The sequence below is a fragment of the Glycine soja genome, chromosome 1 (genome assembly GCF_004193775.1).
Source record: "Glycine soja cultivar W05 chromosome 1, ASM419377v2, whole genome shotgun sequence".
In the NCBI taxonomy this organism is placed as follows: Eukaryota; Viridiplantae; Streptophyta; class Magnoliopsida; order Fabales; family Fabaceae; genus Glycine; species Glycine soja.
Genome location: NC_041002.1, coordinates 50,968,617 through 50,993,635, shown reverse-complemented (window position 1 = coordinate 50,993,635; position 25,019 = coordinate 50,968,617). Strand labels below are relative to the sequence as shown.

The following is a 25,019-nucleotide window of genomic DNA, read 5'->3' as shown; positions in this document are numbered from 1 at the left end:
AGTAACAAGTCATATACATTGACAATTTTGATTAAAATAAGTTTTAAAAAAATTCGTCCACATAAATATAGAAATTTGTGAAATTCGTCACTCCAAAAAAATTTATCTATTTTTTATACTTGCAAAATTTAAATTTATTACTTTTTGTTCAAATATAGGTTTGGTTTTTATAATAAAAATTGTCTAACTGACGTAATTTGTTATTATCAAATGCTTAGATAATATTTAAGGGATTTATGTAGATTTTAAAAATAAAAGAATGTTTATGTAATTTTTTGGAATTATGTGTTATATACTTTTTTTTAACTAAAATTGTTGGAAGGAGGATATAAAGGATGTGATCAATAGCTTGTTAAAACTCAATGGTAGGAATTATAGATAGAAAGACAGACGATACTTATGTTAAAAAATTTATTGAAGATCATGAAAAATAATTTGAAAGAATGATATATACGAGGTCATTTTAGAAATTTCACTCAAAATATCCAAGTAAAGAAAGAACTCCATCAACTTGATATTAAAGGAAAAATACATGGTCTATATGAGGAAGAGGACGACGTAGATAGAAGAGAAAATGTTATCAACTTTTTTTTATAATATATATATATATATATCACATGAGTATCATGTCACTTAAAAGTCCTCATGTATCATACTAACAAAAAATTTATTTGTCATGTCAGCATTAAGTTAACTTAACGGAATTAGACATCTAAATAAGAAAACGTGCTATAAATTTCAAGAAACTGAAATAAGAGAAGATATTTTAAGGAATAAATTAAATTTCAGAGGATAAAAAATATATTCTATCCTAAAATTAATTATTAATAAATTGAAACTACTTTAATCGTCTGTTTGGTTGCTAAGAGTTTACGAGAAAGGAGCATACACAAATAATATGTTGGTGCAAAAGTAATATTCAATTAGTGGGTTTCACTAATATTGTTTCTCTCCACCCATGAGATAAAATGATTTGTTTAAGCACAATGTATGTTGACTTTAATATCCAACTTTTATGTTTTTCTTGTGTCACTCGCGTCATATTCACAAAACACATTACTCTTTTTATATAGACAAATTTATCGATTTACAGTCCTATATAGTCGATTAAGTGTACATGTTTGATTGATTATTTAGGCATTTCAATTAATTATATTAAGAATATAATAATATTATAACGTTTTGAGATTTTGTCCTTCAATTTTAATCAAATCAAATAAGTATAAATTTACAATACTATTTTCACTTTATTTCTCACATATTTCTCTTTAAAATAAATAACATAATATTCTACTTTATTTTCATTCTAGTTTTCTTTTTCTTTAATTATTTGTCTTCTAATTTTTATGCACTTCATTTTTCTTCTCACAACTAAACACGGCATAACCTACATCAAAAGTTTATCTGAAAAACAACCTTCATCACTTCATTCCTTGTCCAAAACAAACCAATTTGACAACATGAACCCCATGCGCGTGGGCTTTCTACCAGTACCTGAGTTTTATTTATTTATTTGATCTTATTTATTTTTTTCATAACATCCTCTGCAGATTCCTTTTCCGATTGATGAAAACATTGAAAAGTCTAGTCGTGTATCAGAGATTTTCAGACATTCATCGAGGTGAAATTTCCATTGTTGCACCCGAGACATACTTGGTCAGTTGGTTGCAATCCATCATTGCATTGTCTTTAATTATCCCATTTACAATAATCTTATTCAGAAAAGTTATTTGTAATAGGATTTTGGTATCAATCAACAAATCATAAGTCAGTATTAAAAAAAACATTTGAATAAATTATTGAAAGTGACATTTGACGGAGTCACCTAAAATACACACGAACAAAATACCAAAAAAGGAGAAAGCAACACACAAACTTTTTTTAATCAAAATGGTGTTTCAATAAATTATCAAAATGAATAAGTCATCTTTTGAAATATAATTTCTTTATATCTGAAATGTATAAAAACCAACACAATTCATGCGACCTAGCGGGTAACTAACTAGTTAACATTAAAGGAGTATATGAATTTTCTTTTTCTTGGGGTTCACCTTGTTAAAGGATTATAGGAAATATTCCAATATATGAGAGCATTGAGCAATACATTAATCACAAGCGATGATATTTTGACACCCCAATATTTTAAACTCCACACCCATAAGGTAACAATTTTATTTCTCTCTTTCTATCACATTATATCAACTATCATACTTATATTTTCTCTCTCTCATTAAGTGTCTACTAGTTTTAGTGTCAAAAATATATTTTTCCGTTAATCAAGCTGTTTTTGAATAATATACATTCAAGCCCAAATCAGTTTATCTCTATGTGGCTTTGCATTTACGATCCATTTGTCGGAGACAGGGCCCATATCTTCGAAGTTTGAAGTCACTCTTTTTGCCAGGAGTTGATATTCCCAATACCACTTCTACTATTTCCACTACCACTTTTTGAAAAGTAGTGGGAATAGACAAAAGTGTCTCTCTACACATTTTCCTCACCCCTTCCTCTTCCCCCTTCCCCCATTCTTCTCACCACCCTTTTTCCTTCCCTCCTGAATTTTTTTTGTTTTTTTTATACACAATAGAAGTATGATTTTGTTATCTTTTGGGTTGAGAATCACAACAGAATCATACTTTTGTTATGATTTTTTTTTTTGTTTTGAGAAACACTACAATGAACGTATGATTTTGTTATAATTTTTAACCCAGAGCACAATGGAATCACACTTCCGTTGTGTTAACACAACATAATCATGATTTTGTTGTATAGTGGAGGTAAAAGTAAAATTATAAAATAGAATCAAAATTTTGTTATGTCATTTGGGGGTGGAATCAAATAATACAACAACAGAATCATGATTTTGTTGTGTTATTCTAGGGTGATGAAAAATTTTACAATGAAAATACAATTCTGTTGTGTAATTTTTCAAGGGATAGTTTTGGAATATGAATAAAATACACCCACGTGAGTAGTGTCATTAGCAAAAGTGATAGTGTTAATAGCAATACCCCTTTTTGCCACCATTATTCTCAAAACAATAGACCGGACAAGAATAAATAAATAAAGGCTCTTGGTATTTATACTTCCATTTCTCTAAGTACACTCCCTATCTCTGGTTCTACCATTGTATCTTTTTTCTTAAAGAAGTACACCATTTTTGCTTATTAGAAATGTATTTTTAAAATTACATATACTTATTCCGAAAATGTATCTTCTGAACTATGATTTATAATTTTAAAGGTATACTTTCAAAATAAGTATATATTTTTCAATAAAATATCACTTAAGAATTAAGATGGTTGACGGAAAATTAAAAAAGATGATAAATATTTATCTTATACTCATATTTATTAGTATTATTTAAATCCTATCTAAAGTCTTATTTTTATCTTATCTTTATTATACTTTAAACACTAATTTAAATTATTTTCACCATATATTCATTATATAATATTATGTTTTCATAATTATTATATAATATCTTTTGTTTTCCTTCATGTGACATTGTATTTCAAGGTATGTTAATCGTTAACTTCATATATTATGCACCTTAATTATAAAGCAAAGCTTTTGATGATGATTTCTTTTCTTGAAGTGTGTTCATTCATTTTCTAATCTGATTCTACGTCAAATTTAGTGCCACGTGAAGTTAGTGATAAATGTACCTTGAAACGTATTACTGCATGAAAGAAAAATCAAAATATTATATAATAATGATGAAAATGAAGTATTATATTATGAATATATGGTGAAGATAGTTTAAAATTAGGATTTAAAGAATAATAAAGAGGATAGAAATAAGATTTTAGATAGGATTTAAATAACACTAATGGTATGATGAAAATAAGACTAGCAAACATGGATATAAAATAAGTTTTATCATCTTATTTTTTATTTCTTATTAACCATCTTAATTCTTAAGTGATGTTTTATTGAAAAATATATACCTTTTCCCAAAGATACATTTCTAGAACTATGAATCATAGTTTCATAGAAATATTTCTGAAATGTGTATATATAATTCTGGAAATACATTTTTTGGAAGCAAAAGAGGTGTACTTCTTAAAGAAAAAGGGTATAGTAGGTAATTGAGATAAAATGGGGGGTATGGGGTGTACGTAGGAAAAAGGAGTTGTAAATAGAAAGAGCCTAAATAAATGTCGTGATCAAACACTTGACGGACAACCAAATTGTCTTTGGGCCATAGTTGGCTCAGACTCTACCCCAACAACTGCACGAGTACTGATAGCAACGATGATGACACCAACGTGGCAAACTCTACTTATATTTGGCTAATAAATTAATTTTGATCTAGTTATATTTGATCAAGGAATCCTTCTTATGAATTTTATGACAAGGTAGTAATTCTTATTTTAAGAAATATATATGAGTTCATCTTTTATGTTTTACCAAAAGTTATTTAAATAACTTTTCAAAATAATAAATTTATTTATTTTGTCTAGATTAGTTTTTTTAAAGTAAATTAAATGAATACGTTAAGCATGTGCTTGGATATATCCAAAATCGTGGTGGCTCCCCTAAGATCACGTTAAAAAACATGATTTTCTTAAAACAACAATTAGTTGCTTGGAGTTCACTGTAATATTGAAAATGATTTTTGTTCATCTCAACACCCCAAACATATTATAAATATTTATTTTAAAAAATAGCTCTAAATTTGTAAGAATATATTGTGAAGCTTGTTGGTTTTCACAATGGTTATGTCTTTTTTAATTACCTGCTAAAGTTTCATCCTAATTTACTAATGATAAATCTATGGGGGAAAAAAACCTCCTTAATTTATCTGCATTTGATAAAGAATGGATTATTCATTGTCAAATAGACAAATACTAAATTACTAATATTTGTGATGGGGAGGTTTATGATGTCGTGTATAGCAGGGGATTGTGTTCATTTGTTGAAGTCATAAGTTTGGTTGCGTGGGGCTCGGATTATAAGTATACCCATTCTTATTATAGGGAGTTACGTGCTTCAGGTTATAGGCATTATGTAAGGTGCGCTTGGTTTGGACTGCAAGGAGTGGGATACAGTGCCACACCTTGTGCTTTTTTCCTCTTTTACTAGTAAAATATTTTTTGCTTAAAAAAATAGAAAAATACTAATTTTCAGTCATGAAGAATACAGTGTAAGATATTCAAGATGGCTCAACTTATGCAGTTGTCAAGTTTCGTACACGAAAATGGTATTTCTTCTTTAAACGACAATCATACTTTCCTTCATAGACTGCATGCAGTTGTAACCACATCACACATTACAAAGTAATTCCAAATCACCAAATGTCATAATGCAACGACACAATAATCACAATCGTAGTCGATCTAACCGCAACAGGCCATATACCACAATGTGTCTCAAGACCATATAGTTCCATCTTTTCAATCAGAGATTAGACTCAATTTTTCAAAAAGCATCCATGCACTCAGTCTTTCATTGAATAACAAGGAAAATAGAGGATTAGGATGATAGGCGATAGGGGTTTAATAAGGGTTTGGGAACGAGAGATATATTGATACAAAATTCTAAACATTAAATCATTCAAGTTCTATATCCCAACAAATTAAGGATTATGTAATTATGAAAGGCAAACTAAATGAACCATCACAACATAACAGCAGCCAGGTAATTACATGTTAAAAATTGTTCAACCAAACTAACAAGTATGAAACAACAAAAAAAAAAATCAAAGAATAGGTTCGTGTGTAGATACTTACAATTGCAAGTTCAAGTGAGTTTTTGGTGGAAGGAATGGGATCATTGGCCTTTATTTCAGTAGATGAAAAGTTGTTTATGTTGTTTTGGTGACGCCAATGGTGCGGTAAAAAGGCTGGTTTAGGGAAAGAAAGGGGAACAAGTAATAGCAAAGAAGCTAGGATAGTCTATTAAGGCCATCTGCAATAGATGATCATGGAGAGGGATCTTAAGCTGAAAGAACCAAGATCCAGCTACTTGAAATCTCCTCAAGATCTTCATGCTAGAGGTTTGATTCTTATAGAAGAATCTTGAGGATATGTCATTTTAAAAAAATCATTTTTTAGTGTCTCTCTTCTAAGTCTTAACTGATTGTTGCAGGAAAGAAACAAATGAAAAAAGAAGAAGAAACGAAGAAGAACAAATAACACCAACAACATACCACAATCTAGTATAGTAACATAACAATATAGTTTTAAAACAAATAATAAAAAATAAAATAATTACAAAAGAGGGATGGAGGCCAAATAGACGATGACAGACGACGATCATGGTGGCCAGATCAGACGCTCGCACGACCATGGGGCCTAGATCCGCGTCTCTAATGGTTGGACTCGAAGCCAGAGATTTTGCATGTTTGGTAGCTTTTACATGTTGTCTGAGAGGAGGGGAAGAAGAGAGGGGCAGAGGAGGTGAGGGTGGGGGAAAGAAAAAAAGGAGGGGGCAAAAGAGGCGGGGGAAAGAGAGAAGAAAGGGAGCGAAGGAGGGGGGAGCAGGAAAGAGAAAAGAAGAAAGGAGAAGGAAGAAATTGAAAGGACGAAGGGGGTGAGTGGGGAAGGAAAGAGGGGAAAAAAAGAAAAAAAATCTATATAAATATTGTATTGTGCACAATAGAGGAATATCTTGCACGGTAAGATAGTAGGATTTCATATAAATATTGTATCGTGCAGGATAAAGGAATATCATACAAATAAGATAGTATGACTTCATATAATATGACTCGATTCAATCATCGATGATGGTAAAAAATTATAAGTTTTTTGGAAAAGGATCATAGAAAATTACAACATACATCGTGACAATCTAAGTGAGAGATCCATTAATCGACTAATAAGATTTAATGATGTTATGCAAGGTCAAACTCCTCATGTACAATTTACAATTAATGGAACTAGACACAAATGAGATTTATTTTGATTGGGCCACATTAGTAAAGACCATCCTAATGTCACAGGGAGAAAAAATAAATTTATTTTGCAAAATGTCAAGAAGCAGGAAGAAAGGATGTGGAGAGAGCATTTGGTGTGCTCAAATCTTGTTTCACAATTATATGTGGTTCATCGTATAATTGACACATAGATACCATGAAGAACATAATTTTGGCATGCATTATATTACATAACATGATTGTTGAAGACGAACATGATACATACAATGATAACATTGATGCTTATTACGATCATATTGACAAAGAAATTTCAAACATTAACTTATCTTGTGGTACTTATCTTGACTTTGCTGCCTACCTGCAAACAAGACATTATATGCATACAAAAGAAGTTCATCAACAACCTTAAACAGATTTGGTGGAGCATATTTGGGAACGTTTTGGTCACAATAAAAATGAAATTTAATTTTTGTTGCTCAATGTCGATGTTTGTATTTTTTTTCCAATCAATTTTATGTATTATCGTGAGTTTAAATTATATTGATAAATAAATATTTTAATTATTAATAAATTTTATATTTCCATTATAATTTTTTTGAAATTAAAAATATATACTTAATTATTTTTCATTATTTTAAAATAATTTATAAATAAATATTAGAAGATGGGTCCCTTGTGGGGTCTACAAAAAATGATTTAAGATCTCAAAATGAGTGATATGATATTGCAGAGGGTCCACCAAAAAAAGTGGTTAAGAACACAAAATGGAATCTGCTATTGGAGATGCCTTAATAGGTGATCTTGGAGAGAGATCTTAAGCTCAAAATTTGTTCTTCCAAGATCCAGTTATTAGAGATACCCTTAAGATCTCCATGCCAGAGGTTTGGTTCTTGTAGAAGAACCTTGAAGATTTGCACGTTTAAAAAAAATTATTATCTCTCTACCTAACTGATTCTTGTAGGAAGAAATAGATTAACAAAACATAAGAAGAATAAGAACAAATCAACAACAACAAAACACAGTCTAGAACAAAATGCATAACAATATAATTTTAAAATAAAACACATAACAATAAAATAATTACAGTAATCGGGCCGAGAGACACGGTGGTCGACAATGACCCCATGACCAGATCAGAGGCTTGCACAACCATGAGGCCTAGACTATAACATAACAAGAAACGTGGATCAGAGGGAGTAGGTAAGGGAAGAAAAGAAGGGTGTAGGGGGGAGAAGAAGGGGGTGGGAAAGAAAAGTGAGAAAAAAAGAAAGAAGAAAATAAAAAAAATAAAAAGGAAGACAAACTCAAATGGGGGGTGTGGGTAGGGAAGGAAAGAGAGAAAAGAAGAAAAAAAAAAGGAAGAAGAGAAACTAAAGGGGTGGAAGGGGTGGGTGGGGAAGGAAAGAGACAAAAAAAAACTAAATAGGCAAAATTTTATGCATTTTTATATTATCGTTATAAGTTTTTTTTCAAAATTATATTGATAAATAAAATATTTTAATTATTAACAGATTTTGTATTTTCATTATATTTTTGTCAAAATAAAAAATATTAATCATTTTTAATTATTTTAAAATAAACTATAAATTAGTATTAAAAGGTGGGCCGACCTAAATAAAGATTTAAGATCTCAATATGAGATATATTATTGGAGTTGGAGTAAAAAAAACTTAAGAGATCTTAGGAATGACGTGGCATTAATGGTACTGCCAAAGAAGTGGTTAAGATCTCAACATGAAATCTCTTATTGAGATGTCATAAAAGATGAAATCTCTTATTGAGATGTCATAATGCATTTAGACACCATGATGAAAAGAAAGAGAGAAAAAAAAATGAATAGATAAAATTTTACACATTTTTTTATGATTGTTATAAGTTTTAATCAAAATTGTATTGATAAATAAATATTTTAATTATTAATAAGTTTTGTATTTTTGTTATAATTTTGTTCAAAATATAAAATATTAATTATTTTAAAATAAATTATAAATAGATATTAAAAGTTAGGTTTCTCATGGGATTTAAAAAAAAGATTTAAGATCTTAAAATAAGGTCTACTATTAAAATAAAAAATTAAAAATAATTTAAGAGTGATGTAACATAATATCATCTATCAAAAAAATGATTAAAATTTCAAAATAAAATCTGTTAGTGAAGATGTCCTAATGCATTTAAACATAAGAATAAGACAAGGGAGAGAAAAAACATGAGAACAAAATATCTTCCATTTTATACATTTCTCACATTTAGGCATACGTTAGGGATTTAAAGCACCTTCAAATTTTAGCGATAATTATGTCATCTATAAATTGATAAGCTTGTTTGCTAAGCAAGCCATCTGCAAGGTACTAAGGTTTTGATGTAGTTACTAGTTAGCTATCAGTAAAAACTACCTCATGATTAATTCTTGAGGCACGCATTTAAAAAAAAGAAGTTAAAGTAACACTTATTTTTTTAATAATTTATTGATTTATATCAAATCTTAACACATATTTAAGCAACACAATTATCAATTATGTTTTATTGATTAGTTACTTTTCAATTACCTCAAAGTTGATACTTGCTAGTAAATATTTTAGGAAAAAATATTTTTTAATAATGTTTAGCGGTAGTTGTTTAGATAACAATATCATTTGAATAATTACTTTCAAATTTTAATAACTAAATAAACCTAAATATCTATAATTATTATTTTAATAAATTAATTACCAATGCTGAACTTCACTAATTTTTATTTATTTAATGAAAAATATTATTTCATCCCAGTAAAATTTAATACCTAAAACAATTATAAAAAAACTTGTCATATTGCGTATATTTATAAAAAAAAAAAAAAGATGATAATATTGTTAGCATAAAAAATCAAAATACATTATGAATAAAATCAAAATGTTACTCGAGTATTTTTTTTATTATTAAAATTTGTAATAAAAATCATCGTTAAGTGTAAAATAAATTATTATCAACCAAATCAGAAATTATTTAAAATATAATTATTAAAAAAATTAACAAAATTATCATTTATGAAAATTTAGGATGGAACAACTTAGTATAGACATTAGACAATTTTGCCTTTATTTAAGGTGAGTAAGAAAAAACATTGTCCAAGTTAAAGATGCAAATTTTGGTTCTGTCTTTATTTTTCTTTTTCATGTAAGCAAAAGAACGAATTAGAGTGGGAAGACGATCCAACTCGGACCCGTTATCTTCATTCTATTCAACCGATCCTCTCTTTTTCTTGTCAAAGCAGGTACTCCTCTTTCCTTCTTATTTGTTTAATTATATTGTTCTATTCCAATTCCCTTTTGGCAGATTCCACTATTGTCCTCTCTTTTGTTATCCTAAAAGATTTGCAATTTCATCTTTTAGCTAGTTTTGGTGGATATTCGGCTTCAAGCTTGTCCCTTTGATTATGGGTTGGAGTAAAATTTTGATTTTTCTACCTTCTACTCCAAGATCAGTTTCAATTCAAGTAGAGAAAGGAGAAAACAATAACTTTTGTTTTTTATTGGGAAATACCGATTGATTCTCTTCCTGCCCGTGATATAGTTCAGAGTTTTTATTTTCTTAGCTCATTTTGTTTAGTTAACAATTCGATGTGATGCTTTGATCGTGGGTGGTGCTTGTATTGCTCCCAAACTATGCTGAACTGGCAGTAGTTTTAAATGCGAGCTTTAGTTAATTTTAAGTAAAAAGGGGTGAGAGAAGAGGTACTGCATATGTTTTTCGTGGACATATAGCTTACAAGAGTTAACATCTTGAAGCATTAAGGTTAATTGTGTTTTTCTTGGCTGCTTTGTAGTGTCAGAAACCAATTTTTCATTTATTTATCTGTTTATTAAATTTTTTGCTTCAAATTTTTTTCCCGCTTGAACTTTTCCTCTGTCAGTGGGATCTAGTTTCAAACGTAAGTGTACCGGCTATATCTGGGGTTGAGCCAGTTCTTTATGTGTGCTGTAAGTTGAAGACATTTTTAAGTGCTAACCAGGAACAAGATTTTTGCCTTGTATTTATGTTACATTATGTTAGTACTTAGTACTTCTCTTGAGTTGATATAGATGGATGCTATAAGCTTTCTTAGGCTTCAAAGAAGCAAACAATATAAATTATGTACTTATTGTTGCTTTACAGAAGACATTATTTTTTACGCATATTTATGCTACATGTTTTTGAAATGAGGACATTGGCTGACATATATATGCTTAAAGTACAAGTGCATTTACTTTTATTGTTTACTTTGATTTTATTTTGTTTTAATATATGGCATTGAACTTACTGTGCTGTATCCTTTTAGTTATGTAATTACTTTGAAGCCCACTTTAAGCTAACCTGATATCTTCCTGACTACTCTATGATGGAGCTTTGCCAAGGGTTTTCATATGATGAAATATTAACCTTATTAGCTTATTTCTATCACAATACATGTATGTTGTATATATTGTGTTCTTAATTTTTCTATGAAACGTTAGATAGGGCATGGCAACAGATGAAAATGCTGACATGTCAGATGCGAAGTCCCAGTTGAGTCAATTGCATGAGACATGGAAGCAGGAGATTGCAAAAAGCCAATCCCAAGTGGATGTATTGCAAAAAGAACTTACAGAGTTAAAGTCTTGCAATCAGGCTTCAGATGGAAATGCAAAAAAGGAGTTGGAGGTTCTTTGGCGAAGAGTCAAGACTGCTTCTACATTGTTGACTTACTTAAAATCAAAAGCTAGGCTCATGGCTGTTCCTCATCTAGCCCATACATCTTGTGGCATCAAACAATTAGAGGGGGTAGGCTTTGTTGACAAAAATGGGATACCATTATCTGGTTGGTCCAGCAATGTTGATCTTTCTTCATTTGATGACGCAGATGAAGAATCTTGGATAGGAATTAGGCATCAGTATGGTTCCTTAGATGAACAAGATGCAGCTTATATAGGTGAAATGCTCAAGTCTGTACAGATGGTCGCAGATGTAATGGAGGCCCTTGTCAAAAGGGTTGTATTGGCTGAGTCAGAAACTGCAACAGAGAAGGAAAAAGTAAGTATAAGTAAGGAAGAAATTAAGCGGAAGTCTACCCAGTTAGAGAACATGTCTATGAAATTACAGGAGATGGAGCATTTTGCTTTGAATACAAATAGTATCCTAACTGAGATGCGGCAGAGAGTTGAGGACTTGGTGGAAGAAACAACCAGACAGAGAGAACGAGCTGCTGAAAATGAAGAAGAACTTTCTAGAGTGAAGCAGGAATTTGAGTCTCTGAAATCATATGTTAGTGGTCTAATAACAGTAAGAGAAACCTTGCTTTCTTCAGAGAAGCAATTTCAAACTATTGAGAGGCTGTTTGAAAAGTGAGTATATTACATGCTATAAGCAATTTGTAATTATATTGCATGTCTTGATAATTATTTGATGTTTGACCTACGTCAAGTTGCTTGAGTTAAATGCTTCAGTACACTTCCTGCTGCATTTTTATGCTATATTTATGATTTATTTTGTTTTTACTTGGTGACATGCCATCACATTGACTTTTATTGGATCAAGTGTTCTACTTTTGTAAAATAATGTTATTCTTTTTGTGGGTGTGGATAGAATTTTCTGTATGCACATGACCTGGGTCTTTCTTGGACTCTTATTTTAGAAGCAGAAGTTAAAATAACAATGAAATAATCTTGGGAACCTTTAGTGACAAAAGAAGTTAATACTATTAAACTTGGTTTGTTGAGATATGTGAGAAATTATTTTAAGGGTCAATTAAGAGGTAACTATATTCTTGTCATAATTATTTTCATTGTGATTTGGTTAACTATGTTTTTATTTGAACAAAAACTCATTTTCTGACACATCATAACTTGGCTATTGTAATATTGTTTCATTCAGGAGGATTGTCTTCCTTTTTCTCTTCTGCTTGACTCAGTCACATCTATACCGCTTATCCCAAGTTTCTTTCTAAAAACAGTAGCATTTAATTAACCCAAGAGTTTGTTGGTTTTATTATATAAATATCACCTTGTTGGAAGTTGGCAACTGGGTTTGCTTTTGTGTGCATTTTTTCAGCTACTCTCAGCAATGGCAAACTTAAAATGTTGAATAATCGTTGTTCAACTGACATTAGCTACTGATTTATAAAATTATAGTATTTAAATTAGGGTTTAAATTACAGTATTTGTATAGCATTGGTCCTTTATCTAGGCAATGCTTCAATAAAATCCATTCACTCTAAATGCTAGTATTGATAAATGCATTTGGGTGCATCTCTCCTTGTCATGGCAAATCCAGCATGTTCTAGCCACGAAGGCTCAAATGGATTTTCAAAATATAGATTGGCATGGCCTACCCATTATAATGAAATGTCAATTGGAGTGTCCCAATGTGCCTAGCTCACATGGTTTAAACATTTGCTCGCATGTTTTCACAAAAAGTGTTAATTGAAGCACAAGTTTCTGGTCCATAAGCCTGTTATTATGACAAGATAATTTGGGTCTTGTGGTGGCATGGTGTGAACATTCTTTTCAATTCTCATGTACAATGTTCATTTCTACCTCGATACGTACTTGTCTTATTGACTGATGTTCCTTTGGAGCAGGCTAGTTGCAAAGACTACTCAATTAGAGGGTGAGAAAATGCAGAAAGAGGCTGAAGTTCAGAAACTTATGGAAGAGAATGTCAGGTTGAATGCACTGTGATGCTCAACTTCTTGCATTGAATGAACAATGTAAGGTAATGGCCTTGAACGCTTCAAACATGTAAATGCCAATGCACGTGACAGACTAGTTGCTTTGCGTTTTATGCTGACCACTGGAGGCACTAAAAAGAAGGTTTATCCATAAACATCATTAATGCCTTAAGTTTTATTTTCTGGTGCCATTTGTTGTTAAAATTGAACGCAGAAAAATACTTGTGCTTGGAATGTAAACTTGGCTTGCTCTTTCACGGGGAAGAAAAAAAAATGAGAATGGGGTGTCTCTTTGCTGTAAATGTTGGAGACCGAATCACGAACCTCACATCACAGTAATATTATGATTAGTTAATTATCATCAATCAATAGGAGTCATTCAATCAACTTATAATTTTTTCGATTAATAAATATATTTGAAATTTCTTCAACTTAAGAAGAAGTATTTGTGTTTATTTCACAAGTTTATAGTATTTTTTAAAACATAAATTGAATAGTGTCTAGCTTATAATTTATTATTGCATTCATTATTTTATTTTTATTCTCAATATATTAATAAAAATTGGTTAAATTAATCATTTTGAGCCATCTGTTTAAGCTTTTTTTTTAGCAGAGAATCACTTCTTTTTTAAAATAAAAAAGTATTTTTTTTAGTGTTTAGACTAAAAAAAAATTGAGGGACCAAGAACATACGAGGAGTTAAAAATATAATTTATATCAGAAATACAATCATACATGATTTTGTCAAAGTCCTTAATGACATCACAAGTCACACAAGTCAATTGATGATAATGATTAAAAATGTTAACAAAGAAAAAAATTATTTAAGGATTAAAAGTGAAATTTTGAAAAAAAATTTAGAGACGAAAAAATCCTATTTTATGTATTAATATTTTTATCGAAAATAAAAACTATATAATAGATTTTTTTAAAAGGTCGCAACCTAAACTAAAACAAACTCTTTTTAAGAAGTATGAATTTGATATTTTTAGTAAATAGGTTAAGTCTTAAATGGGTTAGGTTGTATACCTAGTATTCTTGAGGTTTATCTAGGTCAAAACCAAATCACGACCATTGATGACACTTCAATCACAGGATTTATGTAATTACAACTCAGTTCAAGATCCAGGGGTCGACCAAATGCACCTCTTCAGCATCCTATTTCCACTTTCATGCCTTCCATGTGTGCGTAACCGTCACGCTGGATAACCATCATTCCCACTAAGATGAATATGTAAGAGTGATATGCATTAGAACTTCAGTTTCCACTCCCTCTATTTGCTTTTGACTTGGGCCAAGAAGTCAACGCCACCCCTTCACCACCGCACCTTACCAACATTCTGCCAAATTTCGTCATAAATTGCTTACGACGTTTTCACACTCACTTCCAAACGAGCAACTTAACATCTAACTAGTAGCCTGAAATATTTTCATCCTTCGTAAAATGTAAAATGTGAATTGTGAATATAAATTGTTGATATTTTTCTATAAAAACCTTTCTTTATTTCTACATTCTTTTCTCTTGACTTTAAAATATTTGGATTTTGAGGAAGGGATACTTTATTCGTTACTGGATAGGCAAAGCCAGCATTCCAGCGATGCCGAGCATAAAGTACTCCATAGAAGATTGGAAATTATTTTATTTAAAAAAAAAGTGTTATACAAAAACCGAACAACTGCCGAGGAACCAAACCAACGCTACCAAAGCCAATGGAAAGGCATTATCTCGTTGTATGAATTGGGTAGTACTACTAGACTACTAGTCTAGTGTCTGCAATTTCTCTCTAAAACCCTAAACCCCATTCTCCTGATTTTTGTTATTCTGAATTTCGGGAACAAAAAACAACACAATCAGCTGGCAAATGTCTAACTCTAACCCGTTACCCCTCAAGAGACAAGGTGAACAATCGTCCGATGATGGCGCCTCTGCCATTAAACTTTCTCGCCTCAAAATCGCAATACCCTCTGAGGATTCCGACAAGAAGGTAACCCCTCTTTTTGGCTTCCATCACCAATTTTTTCAACCCTAATTTTGCCTCCTTGTTCCTTTGCTTCTTTATTATTTTTTCCTTCCTGGTTTTGTATTCCCCGCGTTTTTGTTTATTGGGTACCGAGTTTTCCCCTAAAAATTTAATTTTTGGTTCAGAATGCGAACAGGAGGCTCAAAGATGTTGAAATTTGTGTCCCAATAGTGTATGGAACCATTGCATTCTATCTTGGAAGGAAGGCCAGTGAGTAAGTTGTGTCTTTGTTTGTGTCCCTTTTACTTTGTTGGGTCAGTGAATTTGGCTATAGTTTCTAATCCTTCGATGTCTCCAGGTCTCAGTCACATAAGTGGACGGTGTATGTTCGTGGAGCGTCGAATGAAGATCTTGGGGTGGTGGTTAAGAGGGTTGTATTTCAGTTGCATCCTAGTTTTAATAACCCCACCAGAGTTGTTGAATCACCCCCTTTTGAGTTATCAGAATGCGGTTGGGGTGAATTTGAAATAGCCATCACCCTCTATTTCCACCCTGATGTCTGTGAAAAACAGTTGGACTTGTGAGTTTCAGTTGCTTGTTTTAGGGTCTTCATATTTTTCTGATTGAATAAACCATCAATTTTATCCTCAAACTATTACTACTTTCTCTTCTAAGTAATCCTTAAAGTAATAAAACTATTTTTAAGTAATCCTTCAAGTAATGAATATGCATCACTTTAGTCCCTCAGTTGATGTATTTTAGTAACATTTAGGGACTAATTTGAAGGTTTTTTTTCAAAATGTTAGAGACTATTTAGCTTGATTTCTAATACTTTTAGAACTACTTTAGTGGATTGTTTTACTCTAGGGACTATTTAGGAGAGAGAGTGGTACTTCAGGCATGAAATTGATGGTTTACTCTTTTTGCTGGTTACTTGGATTTGAGACTTGGGAGATTACATTTTTTGAATAACTTATGTTAATGGATTTTGTGGTTATAGGTATCACCATTTGAAATTATATCCAGAAGATGAATCTGGCCCCCAGTCTACGAAGAAACCTGTGGTTGTTGAATCTTATAATGAGATTGTTTTTCCTGAACCCTCGGAGGGTTTTCTAGCACGTGTACAGAATCATCCTGCTGTTAATGTGCCTAGGCTTCCTGCTGGTTTGAATTTACCAAGTCCTGGTACTTTCCTTTCAATGTTATTCCAACTCCTACTATTATTTAAGTTTTTTCCCCTTCAGATTTATTTCTTTAAGCTTTCCCTTGTTTTGGTTTCTGCAGTACCAATTGATACTGTGAATGATAAGGAGAGAGGTGACACCAAAGATCATCCTCTAACCCAATGGTTCATGAACTTCTCTGAGGCTGATGAGCTCTTAAAACTTGCAGCAGCTCGCCAGCAGGTTATGGTTTCTTTATTCAATTATTCTATCATGCCTTGTCAATAGGAATTTACTAGTGGCTTTTATTCTGCATTAGTTATTGTGTAGATGCTATGCTATACTGCTTGTTCCTTAAAGTAATATTATTTTATGCAGTTATGGGATTACCATCTGAAAGTAAATATAATCAATTCACTGAGCAAAAAAAATAAAATAATCAATTCACTGATCCATTCCTGATGTGCAACTAATCAAGATGATCTTCTCACAAATGAGATACTTTTTTTTATTATTATTTTGTCTGCATTCTTCTTGTTTTTAGTCCAGGAGGCTTTTATTGGATGGTGAAACCTAATGGATTAGTCCGTGGTTTTCACCAAATGTTTTATTTGTTTGGCACTGTTTTGGATGCATATGTAGTGAGCACGAAGCTAACTGCTCCAGTTGCACATGTGGGCCTCTCTTTCTTACTGGTTGAAAGCATATTTTAAAATCTTTTACTAATGTTTTGCTATTGAATTGTTTAGTTTCTTAAGAGTTAGTGAGGATTTTTGTGCTGACTGTGTTTGCCATGTCCTAGGTGCAAGCTCATATTGTTAAGCTGCGAAGACAATTAAGTTTGGTGGAAGGACTACCTCAGCTGTCTAAACCGCCCTCTGGTTATGAATGCACATGATTCTTATTTTTAAATTTTTTGGGCTTCCCTTTTGGGTCAAACTTGGAAGATTCATTATGAACAAGTATGTATATATGCGTATAGTCATCCTTGTAGATTGTGTTGCTTATTTTTATCTATGGCAGCCAAAAGATTAGAGGTTTGAACTTTGAAGAATGGACATGATCCTGGGCAAATACTAGTTGTAACCTGAGGAGTATAATATTTTATCTCAAACTTATCTAAATCCCTGTTGCTTTAACAGTTTAATCATTTAACAACCGAACTTCGATTATTATTAACAAGTGTGTAGTTAATTGAATTTTACGCTTAAATTGACTCAATGTTGATGAGTAAGTCCATCTAACTTTTCATATGAAGTTATATGAGCAAAAAATCAATATCAATATGCAATAAATACAAGTTTTCTAGAAGGAGCATTACTTTATACTATTGCCAACAGCTATGTTGAAGCTTCCTTGTACGACCAAAAGAGACATTTGTCAAATGTCAACTCCTCTTGCAATACGTAATGGTAGAGGTAAATAAAAAAATATTATTCATTTAATCTTTATAGATAATAAAAATTTATCTTTTAGTCTTTAAACTTAAAAAGTCATCTATGTTGATTCCTCCACATGTAGTAGTAATTTTTAGTCCCTTCTAATTTCTATACATGTCATTTTTATCTTTTTTATTCCTTATTCTCTAAATTCATATAGACTAAAAGAGATTAAAAATATTATGTATAAAGATTAAAAGAGATAATTTTTAAATATAGAAATTAAAATGTAAAATTTATATAATTATAAAGACTAAATGAAAGATTAAACTTAAAAAAAACCTCCTATCAGTCTTCGTTTATCATGGTTTAGTAAAAAAACTCTAAGCATTGTTGTGAGATAAACTTCCACAAAATCGACCACGTGGACAACATACTTATAAGTTCAAGGTCAAGGCAAGTTTGAGAACACCACATCCACAACACATAATTATTTTTTAATATAAGGTCATCAGGATTGGCTCGAGCATAAGGCAATCAAAGTTCTTAATTTAAGTTCATCAACAAAAGACTTATTTATTATTTTATAAAACTTTCATCTGAGTAAACGCTTACAATAGTGGCCATTAGTATGTGCTTATCATCAATACTCTTACTTAAAAATTAATTAGCCATTAATTTCATTTAAAAAAAGAAAACTTCATCTTAAAATTTGTTGAGTTAAAAGTATGTTTGGTCTGCCATGAGTTACGTTGAGTTGTTGACCAAACACAAAATATCCAAGTGGTATTGTGGTATATGTCACTGAGTATACTCGATACAGTCTACACTATACACAAAAGCACTTTATTGTCTCTGATTCGATTCCATACGGTTCCAAAAGCTCTTATGCTACCAAGCAAACTCCAACACAGGCCAGCTCAGTAAGCATAATACGAGTTACAAAATTGAGAGGACCAACTTTCTTCTCATAAACAGAGAAAAATAACAGCAGGTAATTATTAATCTGAAAATTGAGGGTTCTCCAAGACACATATTTAAGGAAATTTTCAAGAAAATAGAAGCAAGTTAGCCAACTAAGAAGGTGAGAGAAACTTCTTAGGCTCTTGGAGAGTCAACTTGCGTGGCTCCCTTTCTTTTTAGAGAAAAGCCATCCTATCAAAGACATCAATGGCTTCCTCTTTGGCTTCTTAACTGAAGGAGATCTCCCAAGCAATTCACCCTTGTTAGGAATAACTTGAGCTAGTGCATGAGGACTAGCGAATTTCACGTATCTTGTTTTTTGGAACTCTTCTGCTTTCTCCTCATCACTGCTTTGTGTTTTGATTTCCACATTGGTTGTTGCATTTGCAATGAACTTGAGGTCTTCAATCTCCGGATCGTCCCGTCGCTGCAGCAACCTGAGCTCTCTTGCTTTTGTGTCTTCTAGTTCTTTCTTTGTTTGTTCAAGTTCCTTCTTAAGGGACTTGATTCGCTTAACCAACATGCTAGCTTCATCTCTAGCTCCCTCAAGATTTTGCTTTGTTTCTTCCAGCTCAGTTGCCAATGCTCCACCTCTGGCTTGTGGACTCCCACTTCCACTTGCTTCAACTCGCATCTTAATCATTCGAGACACATAATCAGAAGAAAGTTAATCAACTAACTTTATACATTTGCTTCAATTTAGAGCTAGTTAATATATGCATTATGTTTTTAAAGTCAGACACATAATTATGACAATATTTTAACCAAGGCAATAACATTAATACAGGAAGAGAAGATAATTCATGAACCGATATTGTAAATGGTTTTTACACGACATCTATTACAATTTGGCATGTATAATAAATTTGGTGACTTATACCTATCATGATTTTTGATTGATGGGTAATACATAAAAATTAAACTTATATAGGAGTAGAAAGAGAGATGGCAGGAACCTCTTTGAGCTTGTTGGCATAAATTTCCCCAACTAGTACTTTTTCTCCGAACAACATAACTGCTTCTTTAACAGACTTGAATGGGGCACGAGTGTCAATCTCTGCGCGTTCCATGATCACCATTCCACCACCTTTCTTGTCCATCAATATTTGTTCTTGAGCTAACTATTTGCCAACTTTACCTCAGCTGGTGTAGAAATTAAACTATGATAGAATGAGAAAGTTGCTAATGACAAACGTACGTAAGAGATGTATATATGAGTGAATATCAGAAGGGGAAGCTCCATTTAATACAACAGATAGGTGGACTAGTCTTAAGGCCATTAGTTAATGGATATTGGTGGTGTAATAATTGGCTAACTTGAAAAGAAACTTAGTAGAATCACAAAACCTTTCTTTTCTTCGCGTCCACTTCACTGGTATTTCGTTAATTGAAGTTGACAAGGGTGGTTGGACAGTCTTGATAATTTAGTTAGTTCAATCTATATGATATCGAAATTTTGAGAGCACCCTTTAGAGCCTTGATTAGGACTTGTCTCCTATCAACTAAAGACGTCATAGTATATCGTTTATGGTTCCATTTCAGGCAATAGTGGAGACCATGTAAATTTGCAGAAAGAAAATAAAAACTTGGGCATGTTCATGTACATAAGGAGTAAATTTTTTCATCCGAGTGCTTCGTCCAAATTGCTGATTAAATAAGGTATCCAACGCCCTCTAGTTAGACCTACTTTCAAATTTTAACATAATTAAGATATTGTTATTATATTTGTTAATACCTAAGAACAAAATTTAAAATATAAACGTTTAAAGTATATTGAGAAATAATTGTTGTTGTGCAGGAAGTTTTTTTCTTGTCACAAATATATTTAAAGTCTTTTTTTTATAATTTTTTTTTTCATTTCCACGAAACTGAGTCAAAAAAGTAAGATTAAGGTCATTACTATTTACACTTCTCTTTTTTATTTAGTGTATCCCCGTTTCATAGTTTGGTTAAAAAAAAATCTTCTAAAAGTATGTCTCATTCAGGAAAGTAATTTTGAAAAGTGTTAAAATTCCCAAAAACTACTTTCCAAAAGACAACGTCTTCGATCCATGCAACGAAAAACATCCAATATTTTGCATGCACTAAATAGAGAACTTACCCAATTTGTCACTTGTAAGTTGTAAGTGTTTGTAACGTAAAAACACAAAGTTGCTAGTGTTTATCCTAGCCATTATGAGGATTAAGAGGCAAAATAAAGAGTACATACTTAAGAACCTCATCAGCTAGAAGCATAGAGGACAAATGTCCGGGATTCAAACATCAAGTTTCATTAACCAGATCAAATCGTTCGTTCATATGTATCATGCTCGTTAGAGTTCAACAAGAGTTACAATGTCCTAACACTACCTATCAATGGGGTGAAAATAGATCAAATGATTTGTAAGGGACCTGTCAAAGGTCTGGTCCAACCTAATTTATTTATTAAAAAAATTAGGTTTATGCTTTTCAAAAAAAAAAAATCAAAAAGGTCAAATTTTAGGCTTTATAAAATGCCTATTAAGCTTAACATATTGATATGTTTAGATTGATATGTTTATATAATGACATGTATATAATTATAAATATTAACATTAATAATAAGCTTGATAGGCATGTTTGTCTATTTAGACTCATTGGTCTACTTAGGCTTATGAACTTATTGGCTTGTTTATGAACCTTCTATAAATCATGTCATATAAATTGACTTTCAGGTCAGGTCAAACTTTTAAATAGGTCAAATCTAGGCCTACAAAATAATTTGTAACTGGTAAATAAGTTAGATTTGGGCTGGTCAAAGCTTGACCTATTTTCACATCTACTTATTAGTTAGCACGTTGATTAGCTAGTCTACCATCTCCCATATACCAACATTTTGAATTTATATGAATAAAATGCACAAAAATTTGAAAGGGAAAGGCAAAAGTTCAATCAAGTCTTTAGAAAAAATGGTAAAAGTGTTGGAGGAGATATTAAACCATTAATATCTTTCTTTTCCAATATTTCCAAAGTAACCAAATCATCTTTTTTATTGTCTTAACCCCTCGATTTATCACAAGAAAAGGACAGACACTAAATCATCTAGTTTGTTTAGTTTATAGATAAAAAAATTAAATATATCATTAATGCATTTCTTAATTGTATTTTTATTTATTAATTTATATAAAAATAGTTTAAATTAAGATAATAATTTAATTATATAAATAATTTATCATCCTAAATATGGCACCTCATTTCAAAATTATTAACTTTGTCCAGTTAAAATTAAAGTATTTAATATTAAAATTTTTAGGTGTTGTATAATTTAACTAATAAACAATAAAAAAAACAAAAAAATAATATGTATCTTAACTGGATCATTTTTTAGAAACTCCAAACAATAATTCAAACTCATCCTTAAAATGCATTAACAAAAATAAAATGAGAAAAATAGAACAAATGAAAATAAAATGAGAGAGTGAAAATAAATGAGAAATAAACTAAGAAGTATATATGTTTGGTCGAAGAGAAATAAAAAAACGAGGTGACAGATAGAGAGATGAGGAAAAATATGTAAGAAATAGTACAATAAGTCCCACTAATTTTATTATTTTTTTCTTTTTTTCACCTACGAGACATCCATCCCATGTCTCCATCTTACCAATACTATTTTCTTCTATTATTCCAAAAAACATTTAAGGAGGAGAAAAGGTAAATAAAATTAGTTTTCTTCCACTTTTTTTTTAGACTAAGGAGAATGAAAGTATGGATAACACATTGGTGTGGATACAACTTCCAAGTTTGTAATGAAGTATAGCAATGAAAGTGTCATTTTGACACTAACGATAATGATTAGTAGTTCAATCAAAGTTAAGGGTGACAAAGGTCAACTCATCCCAACTTGCCTCGCCCATACTTTTAAATTGCCTTGAGTGGGAAGGGTTGTGGGACCACCATTGTAGGTTGGTTGAGAAACACTACCCACATTGTTTAGAGGTGATTGGTGAGATGACCCGCCAATAGATAAAATTGTGGGCCGATATGTTAACTCGCTAGAAAATACAAAAACAAAAAAAATATTTAAAAAACGTCAATTCATTTATTTTTTAACATGATACTTCTTATTTTATTTTATATGCATATCCACAATATGTATTTCTTAATTATACAAAATATTTTTTTAGGATATACTGTAATATTGATGGATGGATATACTTAGCAAGTAAATTTGCCTCACTTTTAGCCTATCATTTGGCGGGCTAAGCAAGCTGTGTTAGGTGGGTTGGTGGGGTTTAGTCACCTAACCTATCTTACCATTTTGGGTAGGTTGGGTGGGTTGAGGTTGTCCCAACAAGTTCAATTTGCTTTGTCATCTGTAATAAAAAATGGATATTTGAATTATTAATATCACAAAAAGGTGAGTTTGTTAAGGTGTGTGTGGAGATTAACCTAAATCAACCTCTTGTGGGATGGTCTAGTTAAAAAATCATTAGTATAATGTGGAGTGCAAAGGATAAGGTGTGGCATGTATGACTGGTGTTATCAAAATTGGATCGATAATTTATTTGGTCAAAATACTAAATTAATGGGGCATGGGTTGAACCAATGAGTCAATGATTGGATCGCATGAATCGATATGATATAACACACTATAGTATATAAATACATACATTTTTTAACAAACATAATACTTGGTCATTATGTTTTTTTTATTGACAAATGTTAGTTTGTTAGTTTTGTTAGAAATGCCAGTTGGAGAGATTTAAACTCGCAACCTCCCCCCCCCCTCCTTTCACCCTTCCCCAATCACTAAGACAACCTTATATCTCCACTTGGTCATTATGTATAAATGAAGAAACGCTTGGTCAACATGTCGTTGTGCATTACTTCTTTGTGCTTGAGAAATGTTTTGCGTTAGTACCATTTACTCCATTTCTCTCTCATATGCGTGTTAGGTAGTGAACTCGTTTATTTTATTTTGACTTTAAAATCCCGAGACCTACATTAAACCATTGAAACCTCATATTTCCTCATTGAGAAAGCTTCTTAAAAGTCTCACAAAATCTTAAGTTTTTGCAAATCATCTTACATGAAAGCCATTTCTATCATGGCTTATCCTCACTTTGTTTGGTATAGAAGAAAGGGAGAGGAGAAAGTGAAAATAGGTGAGAGGATAATAATTGAGCTTGATTGGTAGTAAAAAGTTAATGAAGAAATAAATGAAAAGGTTATGAGCTTGGGGTTTTGATTTGATTATCATGAAAGAGAGAGCAAAAATAGCAAATAAATGGTTATGGTTAAGGTTTTAATTTGATTTCATAAATTAACCTTGCTCATATCTCTATTTTTGTTGTGTCCTCCATGGCTCACAACCACTCTTCTCTATCTTGGTTTGTCGCTTTGCCTGTATGCAAATGTAAATATTTTTATTTGTGTCAGTCAATTAGGTTGTTCCCTTAATTGATTAAGATTCTACAATAATTGATTAATCTTGTTGTCATCTTGTTTGTTGCTAAACCTCAAGTACACAAAAAGTTTTTGGCATTTGCTATTGCTGCCTCAGGTACATGGAAAGTTAAGCACATGTATGCTTTATTGACTATAGAAGACACATTTTTAATGGTGGATGTCCCACAATCTCATGTGGCAATAGCAAAGGTTAGGGTAGAGGTAACCAACCAACAAGGGTGACAATGTAGTTTTGGTTTGCATGATCGTTTCACCTAATCCTAAAAAATGATGAGATGAGAGATATTACTCAACCCAATAGCCTACCCAACTCGCCAACCTGGCGAGTCACCAATGAGGGCATGATTGGTTGACTTGTCTGGTTAATATTATTTCCTAAAAAATATGTTGCTGCTTTTACTATCTTATTTTGTGTTGTAGGAGGATTATTGTTATTTTGTATTATCGGGTCAAAATCAAACATGGAATAGAGGAAAGGAGATATCAACAAAAATTCCATTATGTTAATAGCCTTTGATTTAGTTCTTATTTTGTTTCTCAATGGTTGAATTAAAAAAAAAAAATCTATTTTATTGTGATAGA

The 25,019-nt window shown here is 31.4% G+C and overlaps 2 protein-coding genes and 1 pseudogene across 3 annotated transcripts; 2 read left to right on the top strand and 1 right to left on the bottom strand.

Annotated features, from left to right (window-relative positions):
• The first annotated feature begins 9,977 nt into the window (after positions 1 to 9,977).
• On the top strand, positions 9,978 to 13,876 carry LOC114419862 (annotated as a pseudogene). Its single transcript, XR_003668316.1, has 3 exons — positions 9,978 to 10,130; positions 11,350 to 12,216; positions 13,452 to 13,876. The product of XR_003668316.1 is annotated as an uncharacterized LOC114419862 (transcript).
• Positions 13,877 to 14,665: 789 nt separating this feature from the next.
• On the top strand, positions 14,666 to 17,818 carry LOC114419851 (transcription initiation factor TFIID subunit 14b-like). The gene is made up of 6 exons (XM_028385657.1): positions 14,666 to 15,526; positions 15,688 to 15,776; positions 15,861 to 16,082; positions 16,503 to 16,690; positions 16,790 to 16,911; positions 17,471 to 17,818. Exons 1-6 carry the CDS (start codon positions 15,404 to 15,406, stop codon positions 17,564 to 17,566), a joined length of 840 nt encoding a protein of 279 aa, XP_028241458.1. The 5' UTR covers positions 14,666 to 15,403; the 3' UTR covers positions 17,567 to 17,818.
• Positions 17,819 to 18,879: 1,061 nt separating this feature from the next.
• Positions 18,880 to 20,232, bottom strand: LOC114419844 (WEB family protein At3g51220-like). Its single transcript, XM_028385646.1, has 2 exons — positions 19,967 to 20,232; positions 18,880 to 19,644 (listed from the first exon to the last, which is right to left on the bottom strand). Exons 1-2 carry the CDS (start codon positions 20,108 to 20,110, stop codon positions 19,162 to 19,164), a joined length of 627 nt encoding a protein of 208 aa, XP_028241447.1. The 5' UTR covers positions 20,111 to 20,232; the 3' UTR covers positions 18,880 to 19,161.
• Between the last annotated feature and the right edge of the window lie 4,787 nt (positions 20,233 to 25,019).